Source organism: Anser anser, assembly GCF_964211835.1.
Source record: "Anser anser genome assembly, chromosome: 21".
Classification (NCBI taxonomy): Eukaryota; Metazoa; Chordata; class Aves; order Anseriformes; family Anatidae; genus Anser; species Anser anser.
In genome coordinates, this window is record NC_139742.1 from 11,945,448 (window position 1) to 11,972,115 (window position 26,668).

General features: G+C 52.8%; 5 protein-coding genes across 15 annotated transcripts in view; 2 read left to right on the forward strand and 3 right to left on the reverse strand.

Moving 5' to 3' along the window:
* Window positions 1–91: 91 nt before the first annotated feature.
* On the reverse strand, window positions 92–3,267 carry ARPC5L (actin related protein 2/3 complex subunit 5 like). The gene is made up of 4 exons (XM_083807286.1): window positions 2,945–3,267; window positions 2,796–2,868; window positions 2,277–2,453; window positions 92–844 (listed from the first exon to the last, which is right to left on the reverse strand). Exons 1-4 carry the CDS (start codon window positions 3,082–3,084, stop codon window positions 782–784), a joined length of 453 nt encoding a protein of 150 aa, XP_083663412.1. The 5' UTR covers window positions 3,085–3,267; the 3' UTR covers window positions 92–781.
* A 138-nt stretch (window positions 3,268–3,405) lies between these two features.
* On the reverse strand, window positions 3,406–7,011 carry PPP6C (protein phosphatase 6 catalytic subunit). The gene is made up of 7 exons (XM_083807285.1): window positions 6,852–7,011; window positions 6,627–6,722; window positions 6,479–6,544; window positions 6,066–6,207; window positions 4,981–5,060; window positions 4,635–4,844; window positions 3,406–3,703 (listed from the first exon to the last, which is right to left on the reverse strand). The coding sequence occupies exons 1-7, from the start codon at window positions 6,924–6,926 to the stop codon at window positions 3,455–3,457; spliced, it is 918 nt and encodes a 305-aa protein (XP_083663411.1). The 5' UTR covers window positions 6,927–7,011; the 3' UTR covers window positions 3,406–3,454.
* On the forward strand, window positions 7,009–9,621 carry RABEPK (Rab9 effector protein with kelch motifs). 3 transcript variants are annotated; one of them, XM_083807282.1, is made up of 7 exons: window positions 7,009–7,138; window positions 7,218–7,363; window positions 7,447–7,599; window positions 7,758–7,919; window positions 8,271–8,420; window positions 8,812–8,961; window positions 9,229–9,621. In XM_083807282.1, exons 1-7 carry the CDS (start codon window positions 7,083–7,085, stop codon window positions 9,507–9,509), a joined length of 1,098 nt encoding a protein of 365 aa, XP_083663408.1. In that variant the 5' UTR covers window positions 7,009–7,082; the 3' UTR covers window positions 9,510–9,621. The 3 variants fall into 3 exon arrangements, with proteins under 3 accessions (XP_083663408.1, XP_083663410.1, XP_083663409.1); XM_083807284.1 differs by lacking the exon at window positions 8,812–8,961; XM_083807283.1 differs by lacking the exon at window positions 8,271–8,420.
* An 821-nt stretch (window positions 9,622–10,442) lies between these two features.
* On the reverse strand, window positions 10,443–14,776 carry HSPA5 (heat shock protein family A (Hsp70) member 5). Its single transcript, XM_083807235.1, has 9 exons — window positions 14,621–14,776; window positions 14,311–14,450; window positions 13,883–14,114; window positions 13,478–13,615; window positions 13,113–13,225; window positions 12,636–13,026; window positions 12,067–12,304; window positions 11,705–11,872; window positions 10,443–11,329 (listed from the first exon to the last, which is right to left on the reverse strand). Exons 1-9 carry the CDS (start codon window positions 14,714–14,716, stop codon window positions 10,767–10,769), a joined length of 2,079 nt encoding a protein of 692 aa, XP_083663361.1. The 5' UTR covers window positions 14,717–14,776; the 3' UTR covers window positions 10,443–10,766.
* Window positions 14,777–15,069: 293 nt separating this feature from the next.
* GAPVD1 (GTPase activating protein and VPS9 domains 1) overlaps window positions 15,070–26,668 on the forward strand; it is a 32,411-nt gene continuing 20,812 nt past the window's right edge. Inside the window, exons 1-6 of one of the 9 annotated variants that reach the window (XM_083807219.1) lie at window positions 15,070–16,375; window positions 19,498–19,586; window positions 22,610–22,821; window positions 23,232–24,075; window positions 25,309–25,395; window positions 26,420–26,554. In XM_083807219.1, coding sequence (XP_083663345.1) covers window positions 22,637–22,821; window positions 23,232–24,075; window positions 25,309–25,395; window positions 26,420–26,554 — 1,251 coding nt within the window. In that variant the 5' untranslated portion in view covers window positions 15,070–16,375; window positions 19,498–19,586; window positions 22,610–22,636. Of the gene's footprint in view, window positions 16,376–16,482; window positions 16,670–16,716; window positions 16,869–19,497; window positions 19,587–22,609; window positions 22,822–23,231; window positions 24,076–25,308; window positions 25,396–26,419; window positions 26,555–26,668 lie in introns of those variants that run through there. The other 8 variants (XM_083807215.1, XM_083807221.1, XM_083807218.1 and 5 more) reach the window with 8 other exon arrangements.

Below are 26,668 nucleotides of genomic sequence, written 5' to 3' on the forward strand. Positions count from 1 at the left end.
CCGCCTGCACTGCAAACTGAGCCCCGAGGGACGCTACAAACGGGGTGCTCTTACCTAGGCTGCTTGTAACGGATGCTGGAGACAACGCTGGTTTGAACAGCTGCATCTTTATTAATTTACTGACAGATTTTGTAGGGAAGTGGAGATCAGAGCACTCTTCTAGAGGCGGGCCCTTAGCTTAGAAGTGCTGTATTGTTTTTGAATGTGTCATACTTAGGATTAAGCCAAAAATACATTACTAAACTTGTATGATCCAAGAACTTTATTACCGCAGCAGGCACTTTACAATGAAACCAACCCCATAGCCCAACTAGTCCTTCGACCATATGTATATATATGCACACACACACATATATATATGTATGTATACACACAAACCCATCTTTCTAATAAACACTTCTTCCATTCATAAGCTGTCAGAATCTTGCATCCGCTAAGGCCCTCTTAAATAAGCAGTACAGACAGGATCTGCTATCACCACAGCTAGATTAAGCAGCATCTGCGAACACCTGTTCACTTACAGTAACAGGAGGCAGGAGGTTGCCTTCTCTCTGCCTTTTTAAAGTGATCAGGAGAATGTCTTGGCTCCTGTATGTGGTAGTCAGAATATGCAGGAATACCTTTGCTCTTTCCCCACCTTTGAGGTTAAAAGCATTCCAAGAGGAGGTTCCCGTAGTAGTTCAGTAGATTGCAATCTCTAATAAGGATGGACTGGTGTCGTTTCAGCTAGTTCCTTCTTCTGGCTCCAAAACTGATCGTCATCTTGGTTCGTTAATAGTCTTTAAACAGACTTTCTTGCAGTAAGAACTCTTACTATGGCACCTAGTCCACCTACTGCTAATGCCTGTGGGGATGGGAAAAGGAGAGAGGTGTTACTCCAGTCACACACAGCCAGCCGCCGTGCCGTGCCCAAACGGTATCGTAAAAGAACAAGCGTGTGTTTAGTAACAGAGGCGTAGATGGCTCTTCTCCATAAAACTCCTTTTCACAGACGGGCAGGTTGCACCTCATTCTACCCTTTTTTCCTTTCAACTCTTTAAAACAGTTATTTGGGGAAAAGCTATTTGTTTTCTCTAGACTATGCAGGCATTCCAGACATTTTAAAGTTTCATTCAGACACCAAACCGCATTGTTCTCGACAGCCTGCCAGGCTGGCAGCGGTTCTCTGGGTGCAGCTGATCCATCACACAAAGGGTGTGCGTCTGCCGCTCAACTCCCGCAGCTGCCTCCAGTCTGAGCAAGCCACCTCTTACCTGTACTGCCACAATGCAGGACAAAGGCAAAGTTTTAAATACTGCCCAGCCTGCTTCTGACCCGCCTTGTTCCTTTCAAAACAACAAGGAAGAGATGCTTACATGTGGCCACATGCTCTGAACGCAGACGTCTTTCCAGTCAGGACAGTCTTGTGCAATGTTACACACTGGGAGCACCAACCCACGGTTACCCAAAAACAGTCTCCGGTAGTACGAACAACAACAAAAAACAAGTCAAGCAGAAACCTGTTCCCTCCTGAGAACTTTCCTCTTCCTCACCTGGCAACGTTCTGCAAGGTTGTGACAGCTGCTGATAGCCAGTGCTGTGGTTAAAACCTGTGCAGCTGGGGGAGTCTGCAGTCGTTTCAGCAGCATTCCCACCGGGCAGCAGTGGCACAGAACGCTTGCTTCACATGCCTCGCCCCAGCACAAAAAGCAGTCAGCTGATGGGCACAAGCACACCTGTCCTCTCTGTGCCCTCTGTACCCCGCTACGAGCAACTCACAGGAACTCCAGGCAGCACCGCCACGGCTGCCACTGGAATCCTTCCAGAGCTGGCAGAAGCCCTCACCGTGCAAACTAAGCAGGCTCACAAAATCCCGCTGAGCTGGGTCTCAGCGTGCTGACAGCACCTGGCTGATGGGAAGCGTCAGACCCAAGCCCCCCACTGGCCAAACACTCAGCTACAACAAACCAAGAAAACATCTCTCAGCCAGTTACATCCCTGCTCCCAGTCCTCTCTCCTTGGTGGGCGAAACCACCGCGCATGTTAGTCAGAACGTGCAACGCCTCCTGCAGCGGTTGCTGCCCTGCCACGTCTCACCTCTCTGCCTGGCTGAGGAAAGCTCTGAAATCAGGTAAACACTTAAAAAGTCCAAGCCTGAAGAGACCAAAGATAAAATGCAAGACCAAGGACTGCGCTCCTCAGGGAGGGATCTCACATACTTCTCCTCCCAGGGGCTCTCCCTGGCGGTGCCGTGCTGACCGCGGCTGTGCCAAGAGGGCACCGGAGGGGACACCTACCTTTTCGTGCCATTGAAGTAATATTGCACTGCTATTTTCTGTTGGCTTTTCAAATCCCTTATAAATATACTTCATTAACAAGTCAATGCCATTTCCGTCTAAGGAGTTCACCGCTTGCTCTATCTCACTGCTTTTAAAAGACGTGAGGACTTTAAGCATGGTTCCCTGGGCCTGCTCCTGCAAAGGGAAGGAAAACGAATCAGAGCCCGCAGAGCTGGAAGCGATCCCCGGGCCCGTGCCGGACAAAGCGTGCTCAGGGGGCCGGCGGCTGCTCTAGAGGACGGTTTGTTCGTTGTGCCCAGCAGGCGAACGGCCTTCGCTTCGGGCGGGGAGAAGGAAGACGAGGAGGCCGTTCTGAGCTGGGCTTTTTGACGCTGCTTTCCCGGAGCAGCTCTCCGAACCGCACCGCCCGCCGCGCTGCCGCGAATGCCGCGCTTTAAGCCCCGTTTCCCCGCCCCGAAGCACGCAGCGGGCCCCACGCGGGTGTCACCGGGGCGCTTCTGTTCCCCCCCCCCTCACCTTGGTGTCCGGGCTGGCGGCGAGGCGCGGGGCGCTGCGCAGGGCGGCCTGCAGGGCCCGCACCGCGTCCCCCCTGCGGCGCTGCGAGTCAAGGACCCCAACGGCAGCGGCACCGCCCCCCGCCCCCCCGGCCGCCCCCCCAAGGATACTGCCGCAGCAGCGCCTCCGCCTCGGGGCCGGGCTCGGGCTCCGCCGGCGGCGCCTCCTCGGGCTCGTCCTCGAAGCGGCTCCCGTCGAAGCGCTCCACGTCCAGCCGGCGGAAGCGCGACGAGAGCGTGCTCCGCGCCATGCCGGAACCGGAACCGGGGCCCGCCGGAAACGGAACCGCCCCCTGGAACCGGCAACCGGAACCGGAACCCGGCTCCGGCACCGGTCCGCCCCCGCCCCGCCCCGCCCCGCGGGAACGCCCGCACCGCGGCACCAGCGGCCCCGGCAGGGCCTTCGCTGCCGAAAGCCCCCGGAGCTCCCCCGGCAGCGAGGGGCCCCCCGGGCAAGGCCTCGGGCCAGGACTCTCAAATTAACCGGGGGGGGTGGGGGGAACTCGCCGCAGGCTGCACAACACGCAGCAAATTTCGGCAACCGATCAATAACGAGGGCAGGAGGCAGCGCGTCGGCAGCAAAGTGCTCAATAAAAATGTATTGCGGGGGGCGGGGGGCGCTCAGAGGAAGTACGGCGTGGTCGTCCGCGGCGGGATGACGCGCTCCGAGTCTGGCACGGCGCGGAACAGCTTTGGTTCTCTCGTGTTTACGTCCTTAAAGACCATGATGGAGGCGATGTTCCCACAGCGGTAGCAGTAGTTGGGAGCGGACCACACCGTTACCAGCTTCTCGTCGAACATGAACTTGTAGCCTTCGTGAACCAGCTGGTGCGCTCTGCAGATGAGCTTTAAATTGTTGATGTGAACGAACTGCGGAGAGAAAGGAACCTCAGCGCTCCGCCCCGCGCCCACGGCCAGCCCCCTCCCGGCAGGAGCTGCCTCACGGCCCCTGAGCAGCCCTGCCCTGTGAGCCCGCCCCGAGGCCCCTCTCCTTCCCGGCCCCCTGTCACAGTCAGGCTGCGCAGATGCCCCCAGCCAGCCCGGCAGCACGGCACTGCCGCTCCTGGGCCCCGGTGCGAGGGTCCCCCTGCGGCTGGAGGCAGCGGCAGCAGCGGGCTCCAGGCGCGGCGGGGGCAGCGCAGTGCCAGCAGTGCCACGAGTGAGCCTCTCCTCTGGGAGCACGCCGAGGGCACGCTGGGGTTTTGAACGCTCAGCGGTGCAAACCGCTCCTTTCAGAGGCAGTCAGGATGCCTACGGCTGCGCTGTCAGGGGTGTCAGTCCTTCCTCTGTAGAAGGACCTCAGAGAACAAGGGGCAGCACGAGGCTCTTGTAACGTTGCTGGCTCAGAAGCCTGGGAACATCAACATGTCTTAGCCTCGAGAAGTCTGCTCGCTGTTTTGCAAAGTAACAAAAATTAAGTGAAGAATTGCTCAGGAAACGGTATTTTTGTCTTCTCCCGACTCCTCAGCCAAGTACCCTACGCACTCCCCAACAATCCTGGCTAGTCGCACTGCACTGCGCTTTTTAAAAGCAAGATCCCTGTTCTCTCCTTTGGCAGTTTTATCCATGCCTTTAGGATGAAACAGCTTGTTCTTTTCAAGTGGGCTCAAAGGGACAACAATAAGGCACAAGCAAACCTCCTCCTCCTCCTCCTCCACAGCTTCCTTGCAGCTCTCCCAGGAGGACAGCTCCTCTCACAGCGCCCCAGGCCACTCACCGCTCGGGTAAACGCCAGCGTTGCCACCAAGCCCCGTGTCTCGTACCCGCAGTTGCCGCGCGTGCCACGCGGCAGCGCCCTCACCTCGTTCGTCACCTTGGCTCCGAACAGCCAGCCTGCGCCCCGCGGGCTGATGGCCCACGTGTCCACGTCCTCTGGGTCCGACCACACCAGGTCGCAGAAGGCGCCTTTGTGAGGAATTTCTTGATTGCGTTCAATGGTTCGAATCTGATCGAGCGTCTTGATGTCTGGAGACAGGCCGCCATGCACGCAGAGGATCTGCTCGTCTATTAACTGGGGAAAGACACGCAAAACATTCAGTATTTCACTCAAACCCAGAGCGTTGCTGGTGTGGCCCCTAACGGCCACCGGTTCTGGAGGTCATATTTAGATAGTCTACTCGTGGTTTCACTGCGGCGTTTACACTTACAGCTGCTATTGTGAGCATGTCAAAGACTTTGGTGCAGTACCTCCAAGCGTTAGCATTTCCGTATTTGGTTTGGCACTCATCTGTCGAACAGAGAAGTTTTTCCTTCTCAATGGATCAGAAGAAGTTCAGGCAGTAAGATCAGAGGCAGCACAACAGAACTTGAAAAGTCGGGTGTATAATACAAAAATAACAACAAAAAAAACCACAACCAGCCACCAAGCAAACACAACCCCGGTTGGGAGCAGCAGCGAGCAGCGGGTGGGAGCCACCCCTCCCTGCTGCTCGGGCCCACCGGCAGGGAGCAGACCCCGGTGCCTGCAGCGCTCTGCTTACAGAGCAACGCGCGCAGACATCGGGGTCCCCAGCAGCCGATGCTTTCCCTGCTTCCCACAGACCCCTCGGCGCGAGGGCAGCTCTGGTTAAAGCTGTACAAGCGTGACACTGAAGCTGACAGACAAATGTCTCTTTTGAGCTTGGCTGACTGGTGAACTCGTTTACTCGTGCTCTTGGTGACGGTTCCCCAGCAGGACGCACGTCACAGGCCGTGCTCGCTGCTGCAGGCGCTACGATACTTCCCAGCATTTCCTCAGACTTTATCAAAGCCTCGCACCGAGGAAAAAATAAGTTCCCCAGCAACTTAATTCCCCCAGATTTCGGAGCAGTCATTCTGCTGCTCACTTCTTGTCAGGGGCATTTTCCCAAATGGGAACTGCTGGCAATACACGGCCTCCACAGCAAACTACACACAGACGTTTTTGGTTATACCTAAGGAGAATTACAGTAACAGCAGCGTTTGGCATAGCACCTTTCATTCACAGACACCAAAGCACATTGCCGAGCAGAAGCACAAACAGAAAACACAGACGCTGGAGGAAAGGACGGGCGAGGTGTGGACTAAAACACCTTTACTTCACGAGCACAACAACCGCGCTGACAATGTTAACGTTTAAGTTTTATTGAGTCTGTTTCCCCCCCAGTTCTGGAAAAGCCCCACGCAGTTCAAAGCGGGCTTCCCAAGGGAGAGGTGAGGCACTCGCTCACTGCGCGCTAACCCCCGCTCAGAAAGCACTGGGATGAGGACTTACCGTAAAATCCATACACTTGCGTTATCTGCCTGCTCTCATGATTGCCCCGTAACAGCGTGATACGATCAGGCCACTTAGCTTTTAGTGCAAGAAGGTAAGTGAAAGTCTCGAGACTATAATAACCTCTATCTACAAAGTCCCCCTGCAAGTCAAAAAAACATCGGTGAATGGACAAACGGAGCGGCGGGGGAGGCAGCGCGGGAACTCCCGGGTGCGCGAGGCACCCAGCGCCGGAGGGATGCGCCCAGGGGAAGGGGCTCCGGTCACTGGGATCGCGTTGGGGCCCCGGGGTGCTGGGACCTGCGGGATCCTTGCGGGGGCAGGGCACGCTGCGGGCAGCTCCGGGCAGCGCCGCAGGGCCCGGCAGCGGGAGGGGAGGGGCGGCGGGAGGGGAGGGGGAGGGCCGCACGTACCATGAAGATGTAGTTGGTGTCCGGGACCTGCCCGCCGGTCCGGAACAGCTCGCACAGGTCGTAGAACTGCGGGGAGGGCGCGGGCTCAGCGCGGGCGGGCGGCACCGGGAGCCGAGGCCGGCACCGGGCGCCGAGGCGCGGCCGTTACCTGCCCGTGGATGTCGCCGCAGACGGTGACGGGCGTGCAGACGGGCTGCACGTTGGACTCCTCCAGCAGCAGGTCGCACACGTAGTCACACAGCCGCTGCGGGGCGACCACAGCGGGCCGGGGCGGGGCGGGTCAGCGCCGCCGCCGCCCCCGCTGCCCGCCGCCCCCCGCCGCCCGCCCCCCGCCCCCCGCCGCCCCGGTGCCGGTGCCGGCGCCCCGCCGCACCTTGAGGTCGTTCTCGGGCAGGTACTTGCAGAGCCGCGCGATCTCCACGTACTTGTCCAGGTCCAGCGGCGCCATCTTGGGATCGGCGGCTCGGGGCCGGAAGCGGAGCGCGAAACTTCCGGGCAGCGGCGCTGAGCGGTACGAGCGGAAGCGGAAGCGGAAGCGGAGGGGGGCGCGCTTCCGGCGGCGGCCCCGGGAGGGCGGCGAGGCAGGGCCTGGCTCGGCCCCGCCATGGGGCCGCCGCTGCCGCCGCTGGAGCCGGGGCGGCGCCCGCAGCCCGGCACGTGGTGAGCGCTGCCCCCGGCATCCCCCCGGTACCCCCCGGTCCCTGCCCCCGCCCCGCTACTGAGCGCCGCCTCCCCGCAGGTACCGGCTGCGGCCGCGCGGTGCGGGCCCCAGCGGGCGCGTGGGCCACGGCTGCCTCCCGGTGCCGGGCGGGCCCGGCCGCGTCCTGCTGCTGGGCGGCGCCGACCCCGACGGCGCCTTCGCGGACGCGCACCTCGTGGAGCTGGGTGAGCGCCGGGGGCGGGCGGGGCGGGGGCGCGGGGCCCTCGCGGGGCCCTCGCGGCGCTGACGCCGCCGGCGGTGCCCGCAGGGTCCCTGCGCTGGGCCCAGGCCGGCTGGAGCGGGCTGCGGCCGCGCTACGAGCATGCCACCTTCCTGCCCGCCCGCCGCCCCCCGCGCCTCTGGGTCTTCGGCGGCGCCCACCGGGCCGGGAACAGGAGCTGCGTCCAGGCGCTGGACCCCGGTGAGTGCCCGGCCGCGGCCCCGGCAGGGCGGGTGGGGGCCCGGGGCCGCGGGCTGGTGGCAGCGGGCAACCCCCGCAGCCCCCCGGCTCAGGCCCGGGGGTGTTCTGCGTTCCCCTCCGCCTGCCGCATTGCCTTCTTAACGAAACGCCTCGATTAGAAACAGGAACCTGGGAGAGTCCCGCGGTGGCCGGCACCCCGCCGCTGCCCAGGACGTTCCACACATCCTCGGCAGCTATCGGGGACCGTCTGTACGTCTTCGGAGGGGGAGACAAGGGAGCAGAACCGGTCCGAGACCAGCAGCTTCACGTGTTCGACACAGGTACCTCTGGGTTGTTGTCGAAGGTTGGAAACGAGCACCCGCCAGGCTGCAGGTCCGCGTTCTGAGCTCGTCAGGGACACCCAAACACCGGGCCCCCGCCTCGGCCGCCAGCTTAACTGGGTGGATGGAGGCGGAGGCTGCTGATGCACGCTCACCCTCATACCGTAACTGGGAACTTGGACCAGGATGGCAGTGGGATGGCAACGCCACGGGTGTGCTCGCCCGGTGTCGTTATTGCTCTGTTCATTCCCCGGCCCCGCGTGCAGCAAGGAGAAGCATCGGCGGGGCTGTGGGACCGCTGCTTTGGGGGGCCCCAGGGCCGATCCCTCATGCAGCCGTGCTCCATTGCAGCCACCTGTACCTGGTCCCAGCCAGACACCCGCGGTGATCCCCCGTCCCCCCGGCACGGGCACGTCGTGGTTGCAGTCGGGACCAAACTTCTCGTGCACGGAGGTTTGGCTGGCGACGTTTTCTATGATGACCTGTTCTGCATCGATACAAGTAAGGATGGGTACAGGCTCCTTGGAGCAAGAGCTGACGTGGTGTGTTTTGCTTTCAGGGAGACCTTTTTGCTAAAAGATCAGCTCTGAAGTGTAGTAGACAGGGAAGCAAGGTCCGCGTGCTGCCGCATCTTGCTCAGCTTGGCTCTGCTGCTGTTTGCAGAGTAGTACCAAGTAATCTGCAGCTGCCTTTGCTTTCTCTTTTAAACACGTACCATTTATTTCCTGAGCTCAGAAAAGCAAAACCCTACAGGAACCCTTTTTAAAATAAAGGGAACCTATGATTTTGGGTAGTTGCCGTGAAATACTTCAGTCATGCTAAGCATGACTGTTTTTGTGTTGTGGTTTTTTTAATAACATGTACCCGTAGGTGTGGTGTTTTCCTCCCACAGACGACCTGATGTGGGTTAAGATACCAGCCAGCGGTGACGTCCCGGGAGGACGGGCGTCCCACGCCTCAGCGGTGTTTAGGGACCACCTGTACATCTTCGGGGGGATAGGCCCGGCCGGGACCCTCAACACCACGCACAAGTACCACATCGGTAGGGAGGCCCCTCGGGACGTGGCAGTAAACACCGGTCTGTCTGAAAACGTTAACGCCTTCCGTTCCCGGGCTTCATCTTAGCAGCTGGTGTCATTGCCCTGGGACTACACCAGGACAAGACTAAACGCTGCAGCTGCTTCTCTCTGCTGCTTTTTTAAGGCTGTATGATGTTGTAAACTAGTCCGTGGTGATGGCACCACTCTAGCACGCGTCTCTGAGTCGGATGCGCTGTTTGTAGATGCGAACACATCTCTTTGCACTGCAGGGGAGCAGCGGTGGACGCTCCTGCAGTTTGAGGCCCCTCTGCCCGCGGGGAGGCTGGACCACGCCATGTGCGTCATTCCCTGGCGGGCCAGTGGCACTGCGGAAGAGGAAGCTGAAGAGGAGCCGCCCGCGCCAGCTGGGGGCAAGGCCGACCTCCTCCAGGGGAGCAGGGACGAGGAGGGGCTCGGTGAGGACCCAGCGCCGCATCTGCTGTTCGTGTTTGGGGGCATGGACACACAAGGGGAGATGTTCAGGGACTGCCTTGTAACCTTGATCGAGTAGCCCGCGGGCGGTCCTTTCCGGGCAGGTTTTGTAGCAGCATCTGATCAAGTTCCTGCCCTCCAATAAAGGAGCTGGTGCTGCCGGACGGGTGGCGCTGCGCCCACCCCCGGTACAACCGCCTGTTCTGCACGGTCACGCCTCGAGTCCCTTTGCAAGGCTGCTGCTGGGGAAGAGCTTCAGCAGCAAACTCCGGGAACACCGCGGGGAGGCAGAGGCCTGCGCATCACTTCTGGGCAGCTTTCTCCCTGAAGCAGCTCTCATGGTCCTGCTCGGCCACAGAAAGCTGCAGAGCGCTGCTGTTAGCTACAGCTTTCTGAAGGATTAATTAATTAATTAAAGGGGTTCAGCTGCCAGTACTGTGAAAGTGAGGGGGAAGCACAGGGCCACCTGTCCCCCACACCAGGGAGAACCCCACAGGCAGGGAGCAGGTACAAGAGCTGGACTTTGCTCCCCTGGTGTGAGGGGCTTTGTCATCCCCTAGGAGGGCTGAGCTTTCAGTGCTGCAGCGGGGGTTCAGTCCCTGTGAGCTTTGAGCTTAGCTTCCCTCAGACGCTTACGCAGCCACACTCCAGCAGCAGCAGGTGCTGAGCGTGAGGAGCCTCATCCAACCGGGGGTGGGAGCTGTCCTGGAACAGGCAGCTCCTGCAGAAAAGGAGGGGCCTGAACCCAGCTCTCAGCACCAAACCCCAGCAGCAGGGTGACAGCTCTCAAGCCAGCACCTTTCCTTGGCAGCTTTCTTTGTATCAAACTCACATTCTGCAGCCAGAGCTCAGCTTTGTAGCAGAGCTGCTACAATTCACACCCTCCCAGGGCAGTCTTACCCTGAGGAAGAACGGTGTCAGGGGTTACCCAGCCCTAGCATTTAGGGCCCCCCCCACTTCCTCAGTAGAAGGAGCAGCTGCTGCTCAGTGGCAGAGGTACAAGCTACAACAATCCAGTGTAAATAACAAATTTATTGTGGTCACTTCAGGTAGAAAAGTTCTCCACCAACTTCACATGACCGAGTTGTTAAATAGAACGCTTCCATGGCCAGTACTTCTACGCCCCTGTTCTCATTTACACGTCCCCCCCATGCCCTTCCCTCCCCAGACATCAAGCACCTGCTAACGAAAAGCAGTAAACAGCCACTTTGGGCTAGCATTTCCAGCTCCACTCACAAGTGAAGATTCAGTTACATTCCAAATTAAGAGTTCAATATTTTAAACAAGTGTTCCTGAGTCCAATATATACACACACCACATTCAGGGATGCCGGTATCTACAACTCATCCTTTTCTGCTGTTTCTTCTTCACCCGAGGGAGGGGGGCCTGCACTTCCATAGAGCTTGCTAACAATGGGCTGAACGACTTCCTCTAGCTCCTTCTTCTGTGATTTGAAGTCTTCGATATCTGCATCCTGGTGGCTTTCAAGCCACTCGATCTTTTCCTCTACTGCCTTCTCTATTGTTTCTTTGTCTTCAGATGACAGCTTGCCACCCAGCTTCTCTTTGTCCCCAATCTGATTCTTCAGAGAATAGGCGTAGCTCTCCAGCTCATTGCGGGCATCAATACGTTCCTTAAGCTTTTTGTCTTCCTCCGCGAACTTCTCAGCATCATTAACCATCCTCTCAATCTCTTCAGGCGTTAGCCGATTCTGATCGTTTGTAATTGTGATCTTGTTTTTGTTCCCAGTGCCCTTGTCTTCAGCTGTGACACGGAGGATTCCATTTACATCTATTTCAAAGGTAACTTCGATCTGTGGGACGCCACGGGGAGCAGGAGGGATTCCCGTCAGATCGAAAGTTCCCAGAAGATGATTGTCCTTGGTGAGGGGACGCTCACCTAGAAGAGGCAATTACACAATTAGATAGTTCACAATTAGATAGTTTTTCCTTTGCTACCTGTGGTTTGCACTTCTTGCAAGACCATCAGCTTTAAGCTACATGCTTGTCAAAGCTGAGGTTTTAAATTCCACCTCGACATTTATCTTGATGCCTACAGTATCACCTCTTACTCTGAAGAGAAGCTCTTCAGAACGCAACCATGGAATAACCATGTTTGAGAGCTGATCTGCAGTTGATGCTGCTCAGAGCTGCCTCAGTCTGTTAACAGCCAGAGCTAGGTGTAAGTGTGAGAGTACCTACAGCTGTCTGACTGGTAGCAAGTACGAGTCTCAGCGAGATTCCAGCTGCTGCAGGGGACAGAGGCAGCACTTACCTTCATAGACCTTGATTGTCACAGTTGGCTGATTGTCAGAAGCTGTAGAGAAAATCTGAGACTTCTTTGTGGGAACAACAGTATTTCTTGGGATCAGCTTAGTCATCACACCTCCAACAGTCTCGATACCAAGTGTCAGAGGACACACGTCGAGCAGTACCAAGTCACCTGTAACAAACAGGTCAAGGGGCGGAACGTGAGTGACTTCAGCTCCTCTTTGACAGAGTGCACCACTGTGAGGAGCAATCTGAGGCAGATGCAAAACTAATTAAGGACTCAGGAAATTCAGATCTACCACTATTTGTCAGTAACAATACCCACTATTCAGGCACTCCTCAAAGTGTGAGTGAAGATGTAATTACCTGTATCTTGGTCCCCAGAGAGAACACCAGCCTGAACAGCTGCACCGTAGGCTACAGCCTCATCTGGATTAATGCCACGAGAAGGCTCCTTCCCATTAAAGAACTCTTTAACGAGTTGTTGTATTTTGGGGATGCGAGTAGAGCCACCGACAAGAACAATCTCATCAATATCAGACTTCTTCAGGTCAGAGTCTTCCAGAACTTTCTGGACAGGCTTCATCGTAGAACGGAACAGGTCCTGAGAAGACAAGAGTTAGGACAGTGAGACTGTATTCCCACACGCCTAGTCCCCAAGTTATGCAGGCTTAGGGTACTAAGAACTACCGAGTCCGATCATCAACAAGGCTTGTGTTCAGCCTCGATGGGACCTCAGCTGTCAGTAACATGTGCAGCCCCAGATGCCCGAGGAAGCAATGGCTTTCTGCTTTTTAGGTCAAGTAGCAAGTTATTTAAATTCTAAGTTACTTATATTCTGCTGAAGTGTAAGGCACAATGTGAAGTCCTGTGCATTCACCAGCAGCAGTTTTGGGAGGGGCTGAGGAAATTTACTGTTAGTTTTCTAAGCTTACCATGTTCAGTTCTTCAAACTTGGCTCGAGTAAGTGTCTCAGAGAAGTCTTCTCCCTCAAAAAAGGATTCTATTTCAATTCTAGCTTGATGCTGAGATGACAAGGCCCGCTTTGCTTTCTCCACTTCCCGTCTTAGTTTCTGCACAGCTCTATTATCCTTCCTGACATCTTTCCCAGTTTTCTTTTTGTAGAGCTTGATGAAGTGTTCCATAACACGTTGGTCAAAGTCTTCTCCACCCAGGTGAGTGTCTCCATTAGTAGCCACAACTTCGAAGACTCCATTGTCAATTGTGAGGAGGGAGACATCAAAAGTCCCACCACCCAAGTCAAACACGAGGATATTCTTCTCACCCTCTCTCTTGTCCAATCCGTAAGCAATAGCAGCAGCAGTTCTGTTTGGGGAGTAACAAATTCAGGAGACTGATCGCTAGAGCCCACCCCCAGCCAACCAGCAGGCAAAGTGGTTTAGGCTACTTACGGCTCGTTGATGATCCGCATCACGTTCAGTCCAGCAATAGTACCAGCATCCTTTGTGGCCTGACGCTGAGCGTCATTGAAGTAGGCTGGCACAGTAACAACAGCATGAGTAACCTGCAGAAGTAGCAAGAGAAGATTATTAGAAAAATAAAGGAAAAGCTACACACCTTAGAAATGAGCATAGCAACGCCTGGAACAAGTAGCCCATTGTTCCTTATGGGCTAGTAAAACCCCACAGTCAGCTGAGCCGCCTAAGCACTGAACAAAGTTTATGACAGCAAGCTTAATCCTGAGATTCTGCCCAGTTATCTTTAGTTTTGTAAGGCAGCTGCTGCTTTAAGTTCTTGTTAGTAGCACTCAACTCACCTTCTTCCCCAGGTAAGCCTCTGCAGTTTCCTTCATCTTTGTCAGGACCATAGCAGAAATTTCTTCAGGAGCAAACGTTTTTGTCTGTCCACCACCAACATCAACCTGAATATGGGGTTTGGCTTTCTTTTCAACAACCTGCGAAGAAAAAGACACGGTGTCATATTCCAGCAATTCCAGAAGTTATTCCTAACTGCCAGATTGCTTCCTTCTCTCTGATAATTCAGTAAATCCTTTAAGACAGTTGATTTGAAAGGAGGGCTATAAAAGCCACAGGGTTGCTCATAAAAACGCTGATTTAATGGCCTTGCTTTTTTCGGGCAAGAGAGAAAGCAAGCAGCATCTGCAGCCTGTTCTCCTGACCCCTGCCCACCCCCCCATCCACCACCCCGTAACCAGGCACACCTTGAATGGCAAGTACTTGATGTCCTGCTGCACCGAGGGGTCGTTCCAGGTGCGGCCTATGAGCCGCTTGGCATCGAACACGGTGTTCTCGGGGTTGGACGTCAGCTGGTTCTTGGCGGCATCCCCGATCAAACGCTCCCCCTCAGGCGTGAACGCCACGTAGGATGGGGTGATGCGGTTCCCCTGGTCGTTGGCAATGATTTCCACCCGGCCATTCTTGAAAACGCCCACGCTGCAGGAGAAGCGGAGCCGTCAGGCGGCACGGGGGCCTGCCCTCCCCTTCCCCCCCTCAAATTCCGCTTCTCCCTTCCCCCTCCCCGTGCTCCGCCGATTCCCCCCCCCGCCCCCCCGGAACCGCTCTCCCAGGCCCCCAGCCGGGCCCACGGCCCGCAGCCAGCCCCCTGCCCCCCACCCGGCCCCCCACACACCAGGAGTAGGTGGTGCCGAGGTCGATGCCCACCACCGTGCCCACGTCCTCCTTCTTCTCCTCGTCGTCCGCCCGCGCGGCGCCCAGCACCAGCAGCGCCCACAGAAGATGCCTCATGCCGGCCGCTCGCCCCTCGCCGCCCTGCCGGGGAGCCAAGGGTCACAAAATGGAGGCGCCACGTGCGGGGCGCGCCGGCCCCGGCCCCCAGCGCAACCGCCCTGCCCCCCGCCCCCCCGCCAGGCCCAGGCTCAGGCCCAGGCCAGGCCCAATGCAGGCCCCGATCCCCCCACCCCTTCCCGTCCCATCCGTACCGTGACACCGACCGCGCCGCCAACTGCCGCTGAACGCCCAGGCCGCGCCGCCCGCCCATATATACCCTCCGTTACTCCTGCGTGGAGGCTCGCCATTGGCTGCAGAGCCCTCGCTGGAGCGCGCCTATTGGTCGGCTGCCACTAAGCTGGCCTTCCTCGATTGGCGACGATCGCGCGGCCGCTCTGACACACCGGGCGCGCGCCCCTCCCGCCGCCCGATTGGTTCGTGCCCCGGCGCCGCGGGCCTATCAGCGGAGAAGCGTGAGCCAAGCGGAGGGCGCCCATTGGCCGCGGGACGCCGTCACGGCGGGGACGGGGCAGCGCCGGGGGGACGTTCTGGAAGTTTCCATGGTGACCGCGCGGCCCCGCCCCGCCCGCCGCGCCTCGCGCCTCAGGGACGGGACGGGGCGGGTGGGGGCACGGCCCCGCGCACCCCCGAGCTCCCGCCCCGGAGCCCAGCGGCAGGGCCGGGCCGGGCCGGGGGCTCGGGCGGTATCACGGGGCCGCGAGGTCGTTGGCTCCCCTTGGGCCGTGCCAGGGCCGAGCCGTGAGGGAGCGGCTGGGGGCGATGCACGGAGCCGCGGGGAGCGGGGCCGGCAGCGGCCTGCGGGCAGGGCTCGCCTCGGAGCCGCCCCGTGTGCGGGGGGGACGTTTCCTGAAGTTCTTCAGTGAGTGATGCTTAGCTCGTGGAAGAGGGCGGCGTCAGCACAGCCGTGTGTCCGGGAGCTGTAAAGAGCCCCTGTGGGTTCCCAGGAAGCCTGGTGCAGGCGAGGGGACAGCTGCGTGCTGCTAGGCCTCAGGCTCGTTGCTGTCAGCTTTCCTGGGGGAGTAATGCCGTAAACACCCCTGGTGCCCTGTGGTGCTGCTGGGAGCAATGCTGACAGCCAGCTGCCTGGTACCAGGCGCAGCAGTTTGGTGACACGTTGTGTGGTCACGCTCGATAAACGTTTTCTTGTTGTATTTCAGTTTGCCAAGGTTGTTTCTAAAACGTCAGTTGGCTTTTTAGAAATCAATTGCATAAGGCATTCTCTTTTATCAGAGGAGAAAATGCAAGGCGGTACCTGTGCCAGTACGGAAGAGGCACACACATAATAGTTCAGAGAATAACAGATATAAAGCGTAAATGGGTGGCTCTTGTGCTGAGCTGGCCCTTGGAGGAGCTTTACAGACGATTTAGGCATAGAAAGAGCAGCCGCGGTGACTCAGGGACTTGCTTTCCTACCTACACCACCACCGGCCCCGTGCTGAGGCCTGGATGCCCGGTCCTTACCACAGGGCACCTGGGGGTATTCGCCAGGGTGTTCGCCCTGGGGGATTCGCAGCACCAGGGATGTCAGGAGCCGTGGAGCACAGCTGTCACTGCGCGCTGCGACGAGGTGCTGTGCCCAGGTGAACTCCCTGCGAGTCCGCAGCGGTTACGCTGCAAATGGCACCACTGACGTGTCTGCGATTACCTCTGTTTTTTCTTAGAGAATAAGCTTCTTAACTCCTCTGTCGGGACAAATTCTCATGTAATAAACGACATCCAACTCTTTAGCTTCCCCTAGCATTCCTGCAAGTGCAAGCCTAGAGGTACGCGCGTTGGGAGGAGCGGCCGTGTCGGCCGGGCTGGCAGTCCCAGCGCTGGACTCGATGCCCGTCCACGCCGTGACCTCAGCAGTCGTTGGGCCGCCAAGTCGTGCGAGGCCGCATCGCGCCCAGCCAGCAGCTCCGTGCTCCCCGAGGCCGGCGTGCCAGGCGAGGAGGACGGGCAGAGTAAGAGTCCCCCCGCGCGGGTCGCTTTTCAGACCAGCGATCCCGGCCGCGCCGCTCCGTGCGGGGCAGGCTTGCCGCGCCCCTCTGTCGGCGGCTCTCCCGGGCTTCTGCGGCGCGCCGCTGGCTCCGCTCGCCGTCGGCCCCCGCTCCAAGCGGCCCCGGCGTCGGGACTACAAGTCCCAGGGCCCCCGGGTCCCAGGAGCGCGGCGTCGCCGCCCGCCGCCTGCGCAGTGCCGCGCCGGGCTCGGGGCCGCAGCGGGAGCCGGGCGGCGGCGGAGCCGGGGCGCTGGCCGGGTAGGGGCGCGCTGCGGGGGCCGCCGGGCGGGGGGGAGGAGGAGGAGGAGGAGGAGGAAGAGGAAAGGGGAGGAAGGGAGGGGAAGGGGAGAGGAAGAGGAAGGGCAGCGGGAGGGCAGGAAGGCGGCAGCCCGGGCCTGGCCGAGCTCTGCCCGTTCCCGGGAGCCGAGCGGGAGGAAGGCTGCGCGCCGAGCAGGAGGTGCCGTCTCGCTTCGTCCGCGGGGCAGGGGCAGGGGCAGGGGCAGGGGCAGCGCGGCTGGGCTGGCCCCGAGGGGGGCGGCTGGAGCCCGGCCCCCGGCCCCCGGCGTGGCTCGGGGCTGCCCCGCGGCCCTCCCTGCTCGCCGCGGCGGGGGCAGCGGGCGGGCAGCGGGCGGCCCGGCAGCGCGGCTCCGCGGCGCCCGTCGCGTTCCGGAGCTTTACAACTTGCAAGTTGCAGAGCGCCGTGACTTCCTTCTTTTTTTTTTTTCTTTTTTTTTTCTTTTTTTTTTAAATTCTTGGTAGTAGGGTCTTAACGCTGGAGAAGTCGACCGAGCGAGTGTCTGTGTTTTTTCTTGCAAAGTCATGATACTGTGCTGCGAGGGAAGCGCCGTCCGTGCCGTTGAGATTAGGCTCTCACGCGGAGCGTGCGATGCTCTACTTAGCGATAGGTGGAAGGCTATTTTTGTGGACGATGCAGCTGACTCACAAGTGGAAGCTGCAGTTTGAAGATGATGGAGGGGGGCATGGCACAGACAATAGGTGAAATCCAATATGGTGCGCTTCCAAAAAATGGGCAGCAGACAGGACGGTGATTTTAGGAAACGCTCCTAGGAGCTGCTCCTCCTGGGGAGGGTTCCAGAGTGCTTGAGGTGCCGTACGGGAAGGTTTCAGTGTGTGATGCATCAGGTCCCGGAGCGTGCAGGCTGTGCTGAACAGCAGTCAGTCCCCCTTTACGGTGGATTGCAGCGCTGGGACGTCTCGAGATGAAGATAGGAACTGGTCTCAAGCAAGGAGGCTGGGAACGGGTTGTTTTTGTCAGCGACTTCAAGTTCTGCGCTTCTTCTGACTGAAAGTTAATTAGTGTGACTCATTATGTAAGGGGAACCCCTCTTTCTAACAGCACAGGCAGCCGGAGTGCATTTTAGCCTAGTTGCGTGCTCCTGTGGATTTTTGCGCAATGCAATCATACCACAATTGACAGCTCAGGAGCCAGCTGAGCCTGAGCATTCCTGATAAGCCCTGTTAAGGGGCATGAGAAGCAAGGAGCTTGTTGCACGTAGATCTCATTGCATAGGCACTACGCTGCGTGTTGGCTGCAGAGCAGCCACTTTCAAACGAAGACACAAACTTGAAGAAAGAGTTTCAGCTTAATATTGACAGTCAAATTGTAGCAGATTGAAATGCGTTTTGCATGTTGGACGTGTTTTGAGATGGTGGGTATTGTAACGTGAGAGTTCAGCGGGTAAATCCGAGGTCATGGTGAACTATCCTGCTGAAAAAGGTTTTTTTGTTTGTTTGTTTTTGCTCAAAGTTGGGAGATAAGTTGTTAGCTTGTATAAAGAAGGCTTGTTAGTTGTTACTATAAATATTACCAAAGAGAGAGAGAGTTTCATCTGGGTAAACTAGCATGGAAGTTATTCAGCCCTGCTTTGGAATTCTTTTTCAGTAAGATGGAGTGATTTCAGCTTTGCCTTGCCCTGCCCTGCCTACATTAGATCTGCCCAAACTTGCTTTGGAAGTTGAGTCTTGCGTAGCTAGACTCAGGAGGAGCAAATAACCTTGAGCAGGAAGCGTTGGAGGAGGGAGAATTTGGTGTACTGGCAGTATCTGTGGCTTTGCTTAATCTCTCTTCTGTCAACTGAATTGCAGAAATATTTAATGGAGGTGTCGCTCGTTTCTGTATGGCACGGTACAAAACCGCATACTCTGTAAGTTCAGTACCTGAAGGTTTATGAGAGTGTTTTCCAGGAATTCTAAACGTGAGAAGCAATCCCATGGTTAGTCCCATATTTATCAAAGGCAGAGATTGTCTTGGGTTCTAATAAACTTAGGTCGTGCTGATGGCAGGACAAAACATCTTAGAAGCTGTCAGGTCACACAGTCTTTGTGAGCACACAAGGGAGCGTCACAAAGTGGAATTGCTTGAATTGCTGTGATAAGTTTTTCATACTGTGCCACAGCTTTTAGTAGCTTTCTGAGCAGCCTTAGGAATTATGAAGTGTTTTCCTATCAAAATGAGATTACCGGGATTGAAAAATAGCTGGCAGATAGCAGGAGTTATTTAGTACCTCTTGTTTCTTCAGACACATCAGATTGCCAGATAGGTAAATTTCCTAAACTCTCTTTTATACAACTATGTACAGACATCTCTCATTTCAAGTTTGATGAATGATAGTTTTAAACTAGATAACTGGGTAATTATGGACAGCTTTTTTATTTGTGAGAAACCGATAAGGTGATCTGATAAACAGCTTTCTGGAATTAGTACCAGCTGAAGCTGCTGCCGCTCTGTCTAACGTTGCCTTCTGCAGTGCGTTACCGAGTACGTAAGTGTGGCTAATTGCTTTTTAAAGCTCTCGTCCTGAGCGCTGGCATGGAGTGAATGTTGTGAAGCGTGGGAAGGTCAGAGAATACAGCTGTTGTCCTGTTATACCGATTGTAAAGGGAAGAGGTTTTCTGAGGGGAGCAGTGCGCTGTATAGGTGTATTCATGGTAGAAGAGTTTCCCCTTTCAGCTTAGGCTGTGTTCATATCAGTATCCAAACAGAGTAATAGCATCTGCATCTCGCCTAAGGAGGTTTTGGGGATTTTTAAATTTTTTTCTTTGACTGTGCTGCATGTTTTCTTTAGAGCCAGCCTGAAGCCTGCTGAAGCGCCGTATGTGTCGAACTACCAGCGTTACAGCTCTGGTGTTCTCAGACGTCAGCCAGACGCTGAAGGTGAAGACAAAGTTTTTTGCACTGTTACTTTCTATGCTTGTGTGATTTCAAAATAATTAACTTTTAAGAACTGGTAATAAGAACGAATGAGACGTTCCTCGTCTGCAGCGGTGTATTTCAGCAGCTGTCATCAGCTGTCAACATGTTTAAGTTTTTTGGAGGACTGTAAAGCCACGGAAGCTGCTGCTCCCTTTTTCTTGTACACAGGGCTCGGGGTGGTGTCATGCAGTCAGCTTCCTGCCCTCTGGATTTTCACAGCTCCTGACAAAATGGTGGCACTTGCTACCCTCCCACGGTTCGATTTCAGATCGGTTCTCCTCTTTCATTATATTTGGTGTTCTGCAGTAGCAATGGGTAAGAGACACGTGGGCCCTGGCAAATTGATAGGATGTTAGCGAGTGGTCCTGGCACCAGGATGTTTAGAAGTGCCGCTGCAGGTGCTAGCAGTCTTCTGAGCTGTGTGCTGTTCGGGGCCTGAGGTTTGCCATGGTGATTTGGAGAAGTAAAAAAACCTGCACAGCAGCGTGAAACTTGCCACGGTTACTCAGTGCTTACATGTCTCACACCTTCTCTGTTTAAAAAAAAAAAAAAAACAGTGGCAGTGAAACTCTCTGTGAGAGAAATAACTTTACTAGTAAGTATACGAGACATCTCAGAAGCAGGTTAATCAGCATGTCCATTGTTGAAAGTTTTTATAATGAGTGACGCAAATAGAAACCAGTTGGGAAATTTGGCAAGGCAAAGGCACAGGAACGCAGGCTCTTCATGAGGGTCCTCCCTGCAGTCCCCTGCTCCTTCCCAAAACTTGCTCATAAGTGGGAGAACAACTTAAAATGGAAAGCGTCAACTAAAACCATTATGGTTTGGTAAACTGTGAGCAACTTTTAAGTCCAGCCCTATGGCGGAAAGCATGTGAAAAGGCAGAAGATAGTTCTGCAGATTGCAGAGTATGTATATTTATACACGTGCAACTTTTTTTCCTGGTTGATATCAACAGCTGGTAGTCTAATAACAAGTTTTTACTCTCTTTACAGACAATATCAAGTTTGATGCTATTTTTCTGCAAGCCCTAAAATTCTGTGGCTAAAAATAAAATTGTTGCAAAAAGTTGGTATTTGTTTCTCAAAGAACTTTGGCAGTAATGTCAGTGTTTCTTTTTTCTAATCGTTTGTCTGAGACTGCCCTAGTTAGAACATCAGAACTACCGCATCCTTGAAGTTCCTCGCTTAATTCCATCTTCTGATAGGAAATATGCATGAGCTCTAACTGGTTAGGGTTGCTGGTTTGGGGTTTTTTGTTTGTTTGCTTGCTTTTTGTTTTTAAGGAGAGTTTTGTCTGTCTCTATTTGCTAGGAACGTCCTTTAAACCACCAGGTGTAATAATACTACACTTTTTTATGCATAAAGACTTGTGACAACATCTGTTTCCATCTCTGCTAGGGTTTTTGTTGTCAGGTAAAAAAACATAGATGAAAGAACTTTATTGTGTGCTCAAGGAGTAGTGATGGTTGTCGGTGCACCTGGTTAGCAGGCTTTCTCCATTCACTGGGGAAAAAACAAGAACAAAAAAGCCAACCCCGCCAACGAATGTAGAACCTGGGCCTAATCTGTATTCTGTAATCTGTGTGTGTAGAGAGGATCGTCTGCTAGCTATGAGGAGCAGTGAGCCACAGGTCTTTAAAACAGTAAAGAGAGAGAGCATTAGACTGGTGGCTGGTAAACGTTTTGTAGTTGTTCAAGCGTGGAATAAACGGTCTTGTGAAGCAGGGTGCCTCTTATGAGGAGTAAATCTTTTGTTTCACTGTAGCGTGGTTTTGAAGGATCCTCCCTAAGATCCCTTGACAGCTCTGACGTCCATCCGTTACCAGGATGTCTGACAGGTAGCTGTTAGGTCTGGATCAAAGCCCTTCTCTTCCCAAATTACCTAGCATGGCTCTTAATGCTGCTGGTGAAGAAGCCTTGGAGCAGTTAATGATTAATGCTATGGAGACGTGATCTGATCTATGTGGTTCTACCCCTTCCCTTGTCAGCATTAATGCAATTGATGTTTGTTTTTTTTTTTGTCCATGAGTTAATTTTTAGATGGATTAGCTGCTTGAACTTGCTGTGAGTGGTATGGTACTCTGTGTTTATGTAACTGTTAACTAGTAACTAAGATTTAGTATAAGCTCTGACTTCATAAGGAGAAGATGTTGAGACAGACAGTGGCTAGTGGTGACCTCTTTTTTGTCACTGGTGTATTAGGAAAACCTTTGGTTGTTTCAGGTTTTTCTCTTTTTTAAAAAAAAAATAATTTTTTTTTGGATCACGTCCTCCCAAATACTCTTCTGAGTGGAAATATTTGAGGAACGTTTTCAGGGTGAGTTGTACCATTGAGAAGCATCTCCAGACTTAATTCCAACTTCTGCCTTACCTAGGTAGTGGTAATCCTTCATTATTTTTTTTTAGTTAGTTAGCAGAAAAGTCTAATTAATATATTGAGAGCTTGGTGCCCCTTATACACAGGGTCTCCTCTTTAGGGGACAGCTTTTTGCTCTTTTAATAGGCCAGAGATAAGTACCCCCAGATACCTGCGTGGTGCTGTGTTATGCGGGCATGCTTTAGAGCAAAGAAGCAAGCACAAAGCTCTTTTTCCATGTTCACCAGGCAGTAGTCAGAATTGGACTCCTCTTCCTCTCCCGAGCTCGTGGCATCGAAGCGGCAGGAATGTCTGCCCCTCTCCAAGTAGTGGCCGGTTGCTCACCCTGCCTGCTGGAGGTGCGGTGTAAGAGGGCTGTGGGTACTGTGTTGCTGGCTCAGGTGATGTGCGAGTTGAAGATGCCACTCACTGCTGTGCAAGTGTCCCTGATGTGCTGACATGTCAAGGGGTTAATGAAACTGGCTGTTAGGAAAGCTCACATTAAGGCAGGATGGCCACGGAAATATTTACTGCTAAGCTTGCAGCCTTCTTACTGCTTCATCGGGGCCAACAAAGCTAGTTCTGGAAGTGTTGGAATTCACCTTTTTTTCCCCCTTTTCTTTCAGTGAGTGCTGTGTAGTCCACTGTCAAAGATGGTGAAGCTGGATATACACACGCTGGCTCATCACCTCAAGCAGGAACGACTGTATGTGAACTCGGAAAAGCAACTGATTCAGAGGCTCAATGCGGATGTACTGAAGACAGCTGAAAAGCTGTACCGCACAGCATGGATTTCCAAGCAGCAAAGGATTAATTTGGACAGACTGATCATAACAAGGTGACTAGGAGGGGTGGTAGTGGAGAATTTGTGGGGAGAAAAAACTCTAAACTTCTGTGAATTGCAGCAAATCTATCAGATTTTTCATCCTTATTATCTCGAGTCCTTTGCTGTGCTGACTATAAAAATAGTGAAGTTTTAAAACAAATCTAAATTAGGGTGTCTGACTCACCTGAGGCTTGCTTGTTGTCTGTTTAAGCTACCCCCATTTCATATGTGTATTTGTTTTACTTCTGTTCACAGTTTATGGGAGCAAACTGTCCTTGTCCCTGAATATGGCAATCGTTTGGGTTAACTGTATGGGAAGACTTTTTGCCTTCGTGTACCCTTGTTAACAGATTGACCCCCTGATGCCTTCTGGTAAACTTGTTTGCTTATGAGTTACACTGTTTCTGTGTTTTTCTTTAAAGTGCTGAGGCTTCTCCTGCTGAATGCTGTCAGCATGCAAAAATCCTGGAGGACACGCAGTTTGTGGATGGATACAAGCAGTTGGGATTTCAGGAGACTGCTTATGGAGAATTCCTAAACAGACTGAGAGAGAACCCTAGGCTTATTGCATCCTGTCTGGTTGCCGGAGAGAAGCTCAACCAGGACAACACGCAGGGCGTCATCCACACAGTCTTCACCTCCATTTACGGCAACTGCATCATGCAGGAGGACGAGAGCTACCTCCTCCAGGTCCTTCGCTACTTGATCGAATTTGAACTTAAGGAAAGTGACAACCCTAGGCGGCTGTTGAGACGAGGTACTTGTGCGTTCAGCATCTTATTCAAACTTTTTTCTGAAGGACTTTTTTCTGCAAAACTTTTTCTTACTGCAACTTTACACGAGCCAATCATGCAGCTTCTGGTTGAAGACGAAGACCACCTGGAAACCGATCCAAACAAATTAATTGAGAGATTCTCTCCAGTACAACAGGAAAAGTTGTTTGGAGAGAAGGGCACAGAAAAGTTCAAGCAAAGAGTTCAAGAGATGGTCGACTCCAACGAGGCCAAACTGGTGACCTTGGTGAACAAATTCATAGGCTATCTCAAACAAAACACATACTGTTTTCCACACAGCTTGCGGTGGATCGTGTCACAAATGTACAAAACGCTCTCATGTGTAGACAGGCTGGAGGTCGGAGAGGTCAGAGCAATGTGCACGGATCTCCTGCTAGCATGTTTCATCTGTCCTGCGATTGTTAACCCAGAACAGTACGGGATAATTTCTGATGCTCCTATAAACGAGGTGGCAAGATTTAATCTGATGCAGGTATGACTCCTTTTAAGCTAATCTAAAAAAAAATTTGAAAGAAATGTCCTTGGCTTTTTTTTCCTCTACTGCAACAGGGTGGTACTGTGTTAAAGGTAGAGTGCTCTACCTCCAGTCTACAAGATAAATGCTAATACAGTATTTATCGTTGCTGAGAAGGCATGTTCTAAAGTTTATCTGCTTGTTTGCTTAAAATATTCACTTTAAAAATGTTACAGGGTGTATTCCTTTCTCTCTTACAAGAGCTGCAAATGTACTTAGCTTCCATTCTTCATAGTAGCTTTTATAAAGTGTAAACGTGACTGTAAGATGAATTCTGGAATGTATGTAAACTAATGCAGTGCTGTTCTTTCTAATGTTAAGTATTATGCCAGGTATTTAACAAAATAATGAAATATTTTTCTGACAAAAAAACCTCTTGTCAAGCAGTAGTGACCACTATGTAGCTGTGTAGCTGTCTACTCTTTTATTAGAGTATTCCCCAGCCCTCACGGCAAATTTTTGTCTGTGCGAATACTTGGACAATTTAATGCTAGTATATAGAGGTGTAGCCTGTGGGTATTAAGTGAGACTCGTTTGGCTGAGGATATGGCCCACACAAGTAACAAAACTTTTTAAAAAATGTCTACGAAGTGGACAGTGATCCCCACAAAAATCATTCCTGTGAATTTTACTCACTACACTTTTACTGCCAGGGCCTTGCATTGGTTTTCAGGTACGTTAGCAGTCCTGTCCAGTATCGCAGCTTGCGTGTTGCAGCACAGGTTGCAGTTGTTGACTCTTTAAAACTGAGAGTAGGTTGCAGTTGGTGATTTATAACGAGTATACTCTCTGATCAAGAGTTAGACCTTTTCCTGTTTTGTTTTTCTCCCCACTTACACTTAGTAAAGTACATACAGCCTTTTAAAATCTCTAGCTTTGAGATAATCGGAATTGAGAGTTGAATCTAGGTCATGTTGTAAAAACAAACATGCTTTGTTCTTGCGAAGGAAGTATGGATACTCATGGCATACTGTGCATGCAGATTTTCTTATTAAATGCAATGACTGCTTTTTTTTTTTTTAATATGCTTGCATTTTTTCTGCCCTAAAAGCAAATACAAAACTATCCAATCAACCAAAAGTATTTATAATGTTAAATTAAAATGAACGTAGAACAGAAGAGTTGCCTTAACTAATTTTTATAACAGGGTCCATCATGATGATGTTTTGCAATATTTATTCCTCATTTCAGGTCGGGAGACTTCTGCAGCAATTGGCAATGACAGGTTCTGAAGAGGGGGATCCACGTATGAAGAACAACCTTGCTAAATTTGACAAAGTAAGAGTCCAGACTTCAAAAAACCAAGACTCCTGTGTATACTTCATCCTTCTGTAGCCTCTTTTTTCTGACATTGCATAGGACTTGCTGAGCAGTTAACTTAGGATTTCCATGTACTGAAAAGCAGATTAAATCTGCACAGAGCTGGGAACAAAATCTTGAGTACTAGAATTAAGGCTCAGGGATTCTCACTTCTACTTTGACATCATACTTCTTAAAAGAAAATGCAGAAAAGAAATTAAAGCAAGTTACCTTTTAAACTGAAATGCTGAATTACTGTCTGTTTTTTACTGATGCGAAAGAAAACACTTAGATCTGCAGGCAACTTTTCTATGAAATCTAGTGTTTAAAAAGTCATTTGTTGGCACAAGGAACTTCTGTTTGTTTTTTTTTTTTTGCTTTTTTGTTTGCCTTTTCATGTGTTAGTATGACTCCTCCATAGCAATTAGCTTCATCAGAACAATGAAACTAATGATTTTTTATGTACAGCCATATATTAAAAACAAACAAACAAAAAAACCCCATACACTTAATTTGCTTGTGTAACTTCCAGGTTTTGGTTAATTAAAAGTGCACTTCAGTCATCATACGAAGTTACATATCTATTGTACAGGTAATGTTCAGTCAGATTAGAAAGTGATACTGTGTGTTGCTTCCTTGTTTCACTTTTAATCTGTGCTCAGCAGATCCTTCAGGAAGGGGCAGCTTATTTGCCATAAACAGTTTAATTCATATTTAAGATCTGAAACTGCTGTTCTGCAATGAAACACTTTAAAAACTGTAAGAACACTTAAGTAGCACTTTTAAATGCAGAAAAGGATTGCAGGAAGTACTAAAACTAACTGCAGACTTTCCTTACTTGCCTTTCAGTGGGTTTAATAATGCATGGTATTTTATCCTAAGATGTTAGAAGTAGGAAGCAAAACTTAATGTTATTATGTAAACTATTTAGCTCTTGTCATAACTTAGGTTCTTTTCAACCGCTGGTACATGGTCTTTCATTTCAAAACTTCTTCCCTTGCAGAGCTGCGTTGCTGCTTTCCTGGACGTAGTTATTGATGGGCGTGCAGTTGAAACTCCTCCAATGTCTTCAGTTAATCTCCTGGAGGGGCTGAGTAGAACAGTGGTTTACATGACATACAGCCAGCTAACTAGTCTGGTAATATTTTAAGTTCCTAAATAGAATTAATATAAACTTGCACCCATGTGTTTACAGATCGGATAAACAGGGCTGGTAATTCACACTGCAGTTCTTACCCACTCTATTTCTAAA

Excerpts from the sequence above, each read along its gene's own strand:
- ARPC5L (XM_083807286.1), bottom strand. The coding sequence starts at position 3,084 with ATGGCGCGGAGCACGCTCTCGTCGCGCTTCCGCCGGCTGGACGTGGAG. Across the intron at positions 2,869-2,944 it reads GCGGAGGCGCTGCTGCGGCA|GGGGGACGCGGTGCGGGCCC; the intron begins GTATCCTTGGGG and ends GCAGCGCCGCAG. Across the intron at positions 2,454-2,795 it reads CCGCCAGCCCGGACACCAAG|GAGCAGGCCCAGGGAACCAT; the intron begins GTGAGGGGGGGG and ends TTCCCTTTGCAG.
- PPP6C (XM_083807285.1), bottom strand. The coding sequence starts at position 6,926 with ATGGCGCCGCTGGACCTGGACAAGTACGTGGAGATCGCGCGGCTCTGC. Across the intron at positions 6,545-6,626 it reads GCGGCGACATCCACGGGCAG|TTCTACGACCTGTGCGAGCT; the intron begins GTAACGGCCGCG and ends CCCTCCCCGCAG. Across the intron at positions 6,208-6,478 it reads ACACCAACTACATCTTCATG|GGGGACTTTGTAGATAGAGG; the intron begins GTACGTGCGGCC and ends TTTGACTTGCAG.
- RABEPK (XM_083807282.1), top strand. The coding sequence starts at position 7,083 with ATGGGGCCGCCGCTGCCGCCGCTGGAGCCGGGGCGGCGCCCGCAGCCC. Across the intron at positions 7,920-8,270 it reads GCTTCACGTGTTCGACACAG|CCACCTGTACCTGGTCCCAG; the intron begins GTACCTCTGGGT and ends GCTCCATTGCAG. Across the intron at positions 8,962-9,228 it reads CACGCACAAGTACCACATCG|GGGAGCAGCGGTGGACGCTC; the intron begins GTAGGGAGGCCC and ends TTTGCACTGCAG.
- HSPA5 (XM_083807235.1), bottom strand. The coding sequence starts at position 14,716 with ATGGCGAGCCTCCACGCAGGAGTAACGGAGGGTATATATGGGCGGGCG. Across the intron at positions 12,305-12,635 it reads AGTTTGAAGAACTGAACATG|GACCTGTTCCGTTCTACGAT; the intron begins GTAAGCTTAGAA and ends TTGTCTTCTCAG. Across the intron at positions 11,873-12,066 it reads CTCTGGGGACCAAGATACAG|GTGACTTGGTACTGCTCGAC; the intron begins GTAATTACATCT and ends TGTTTGTTACAG.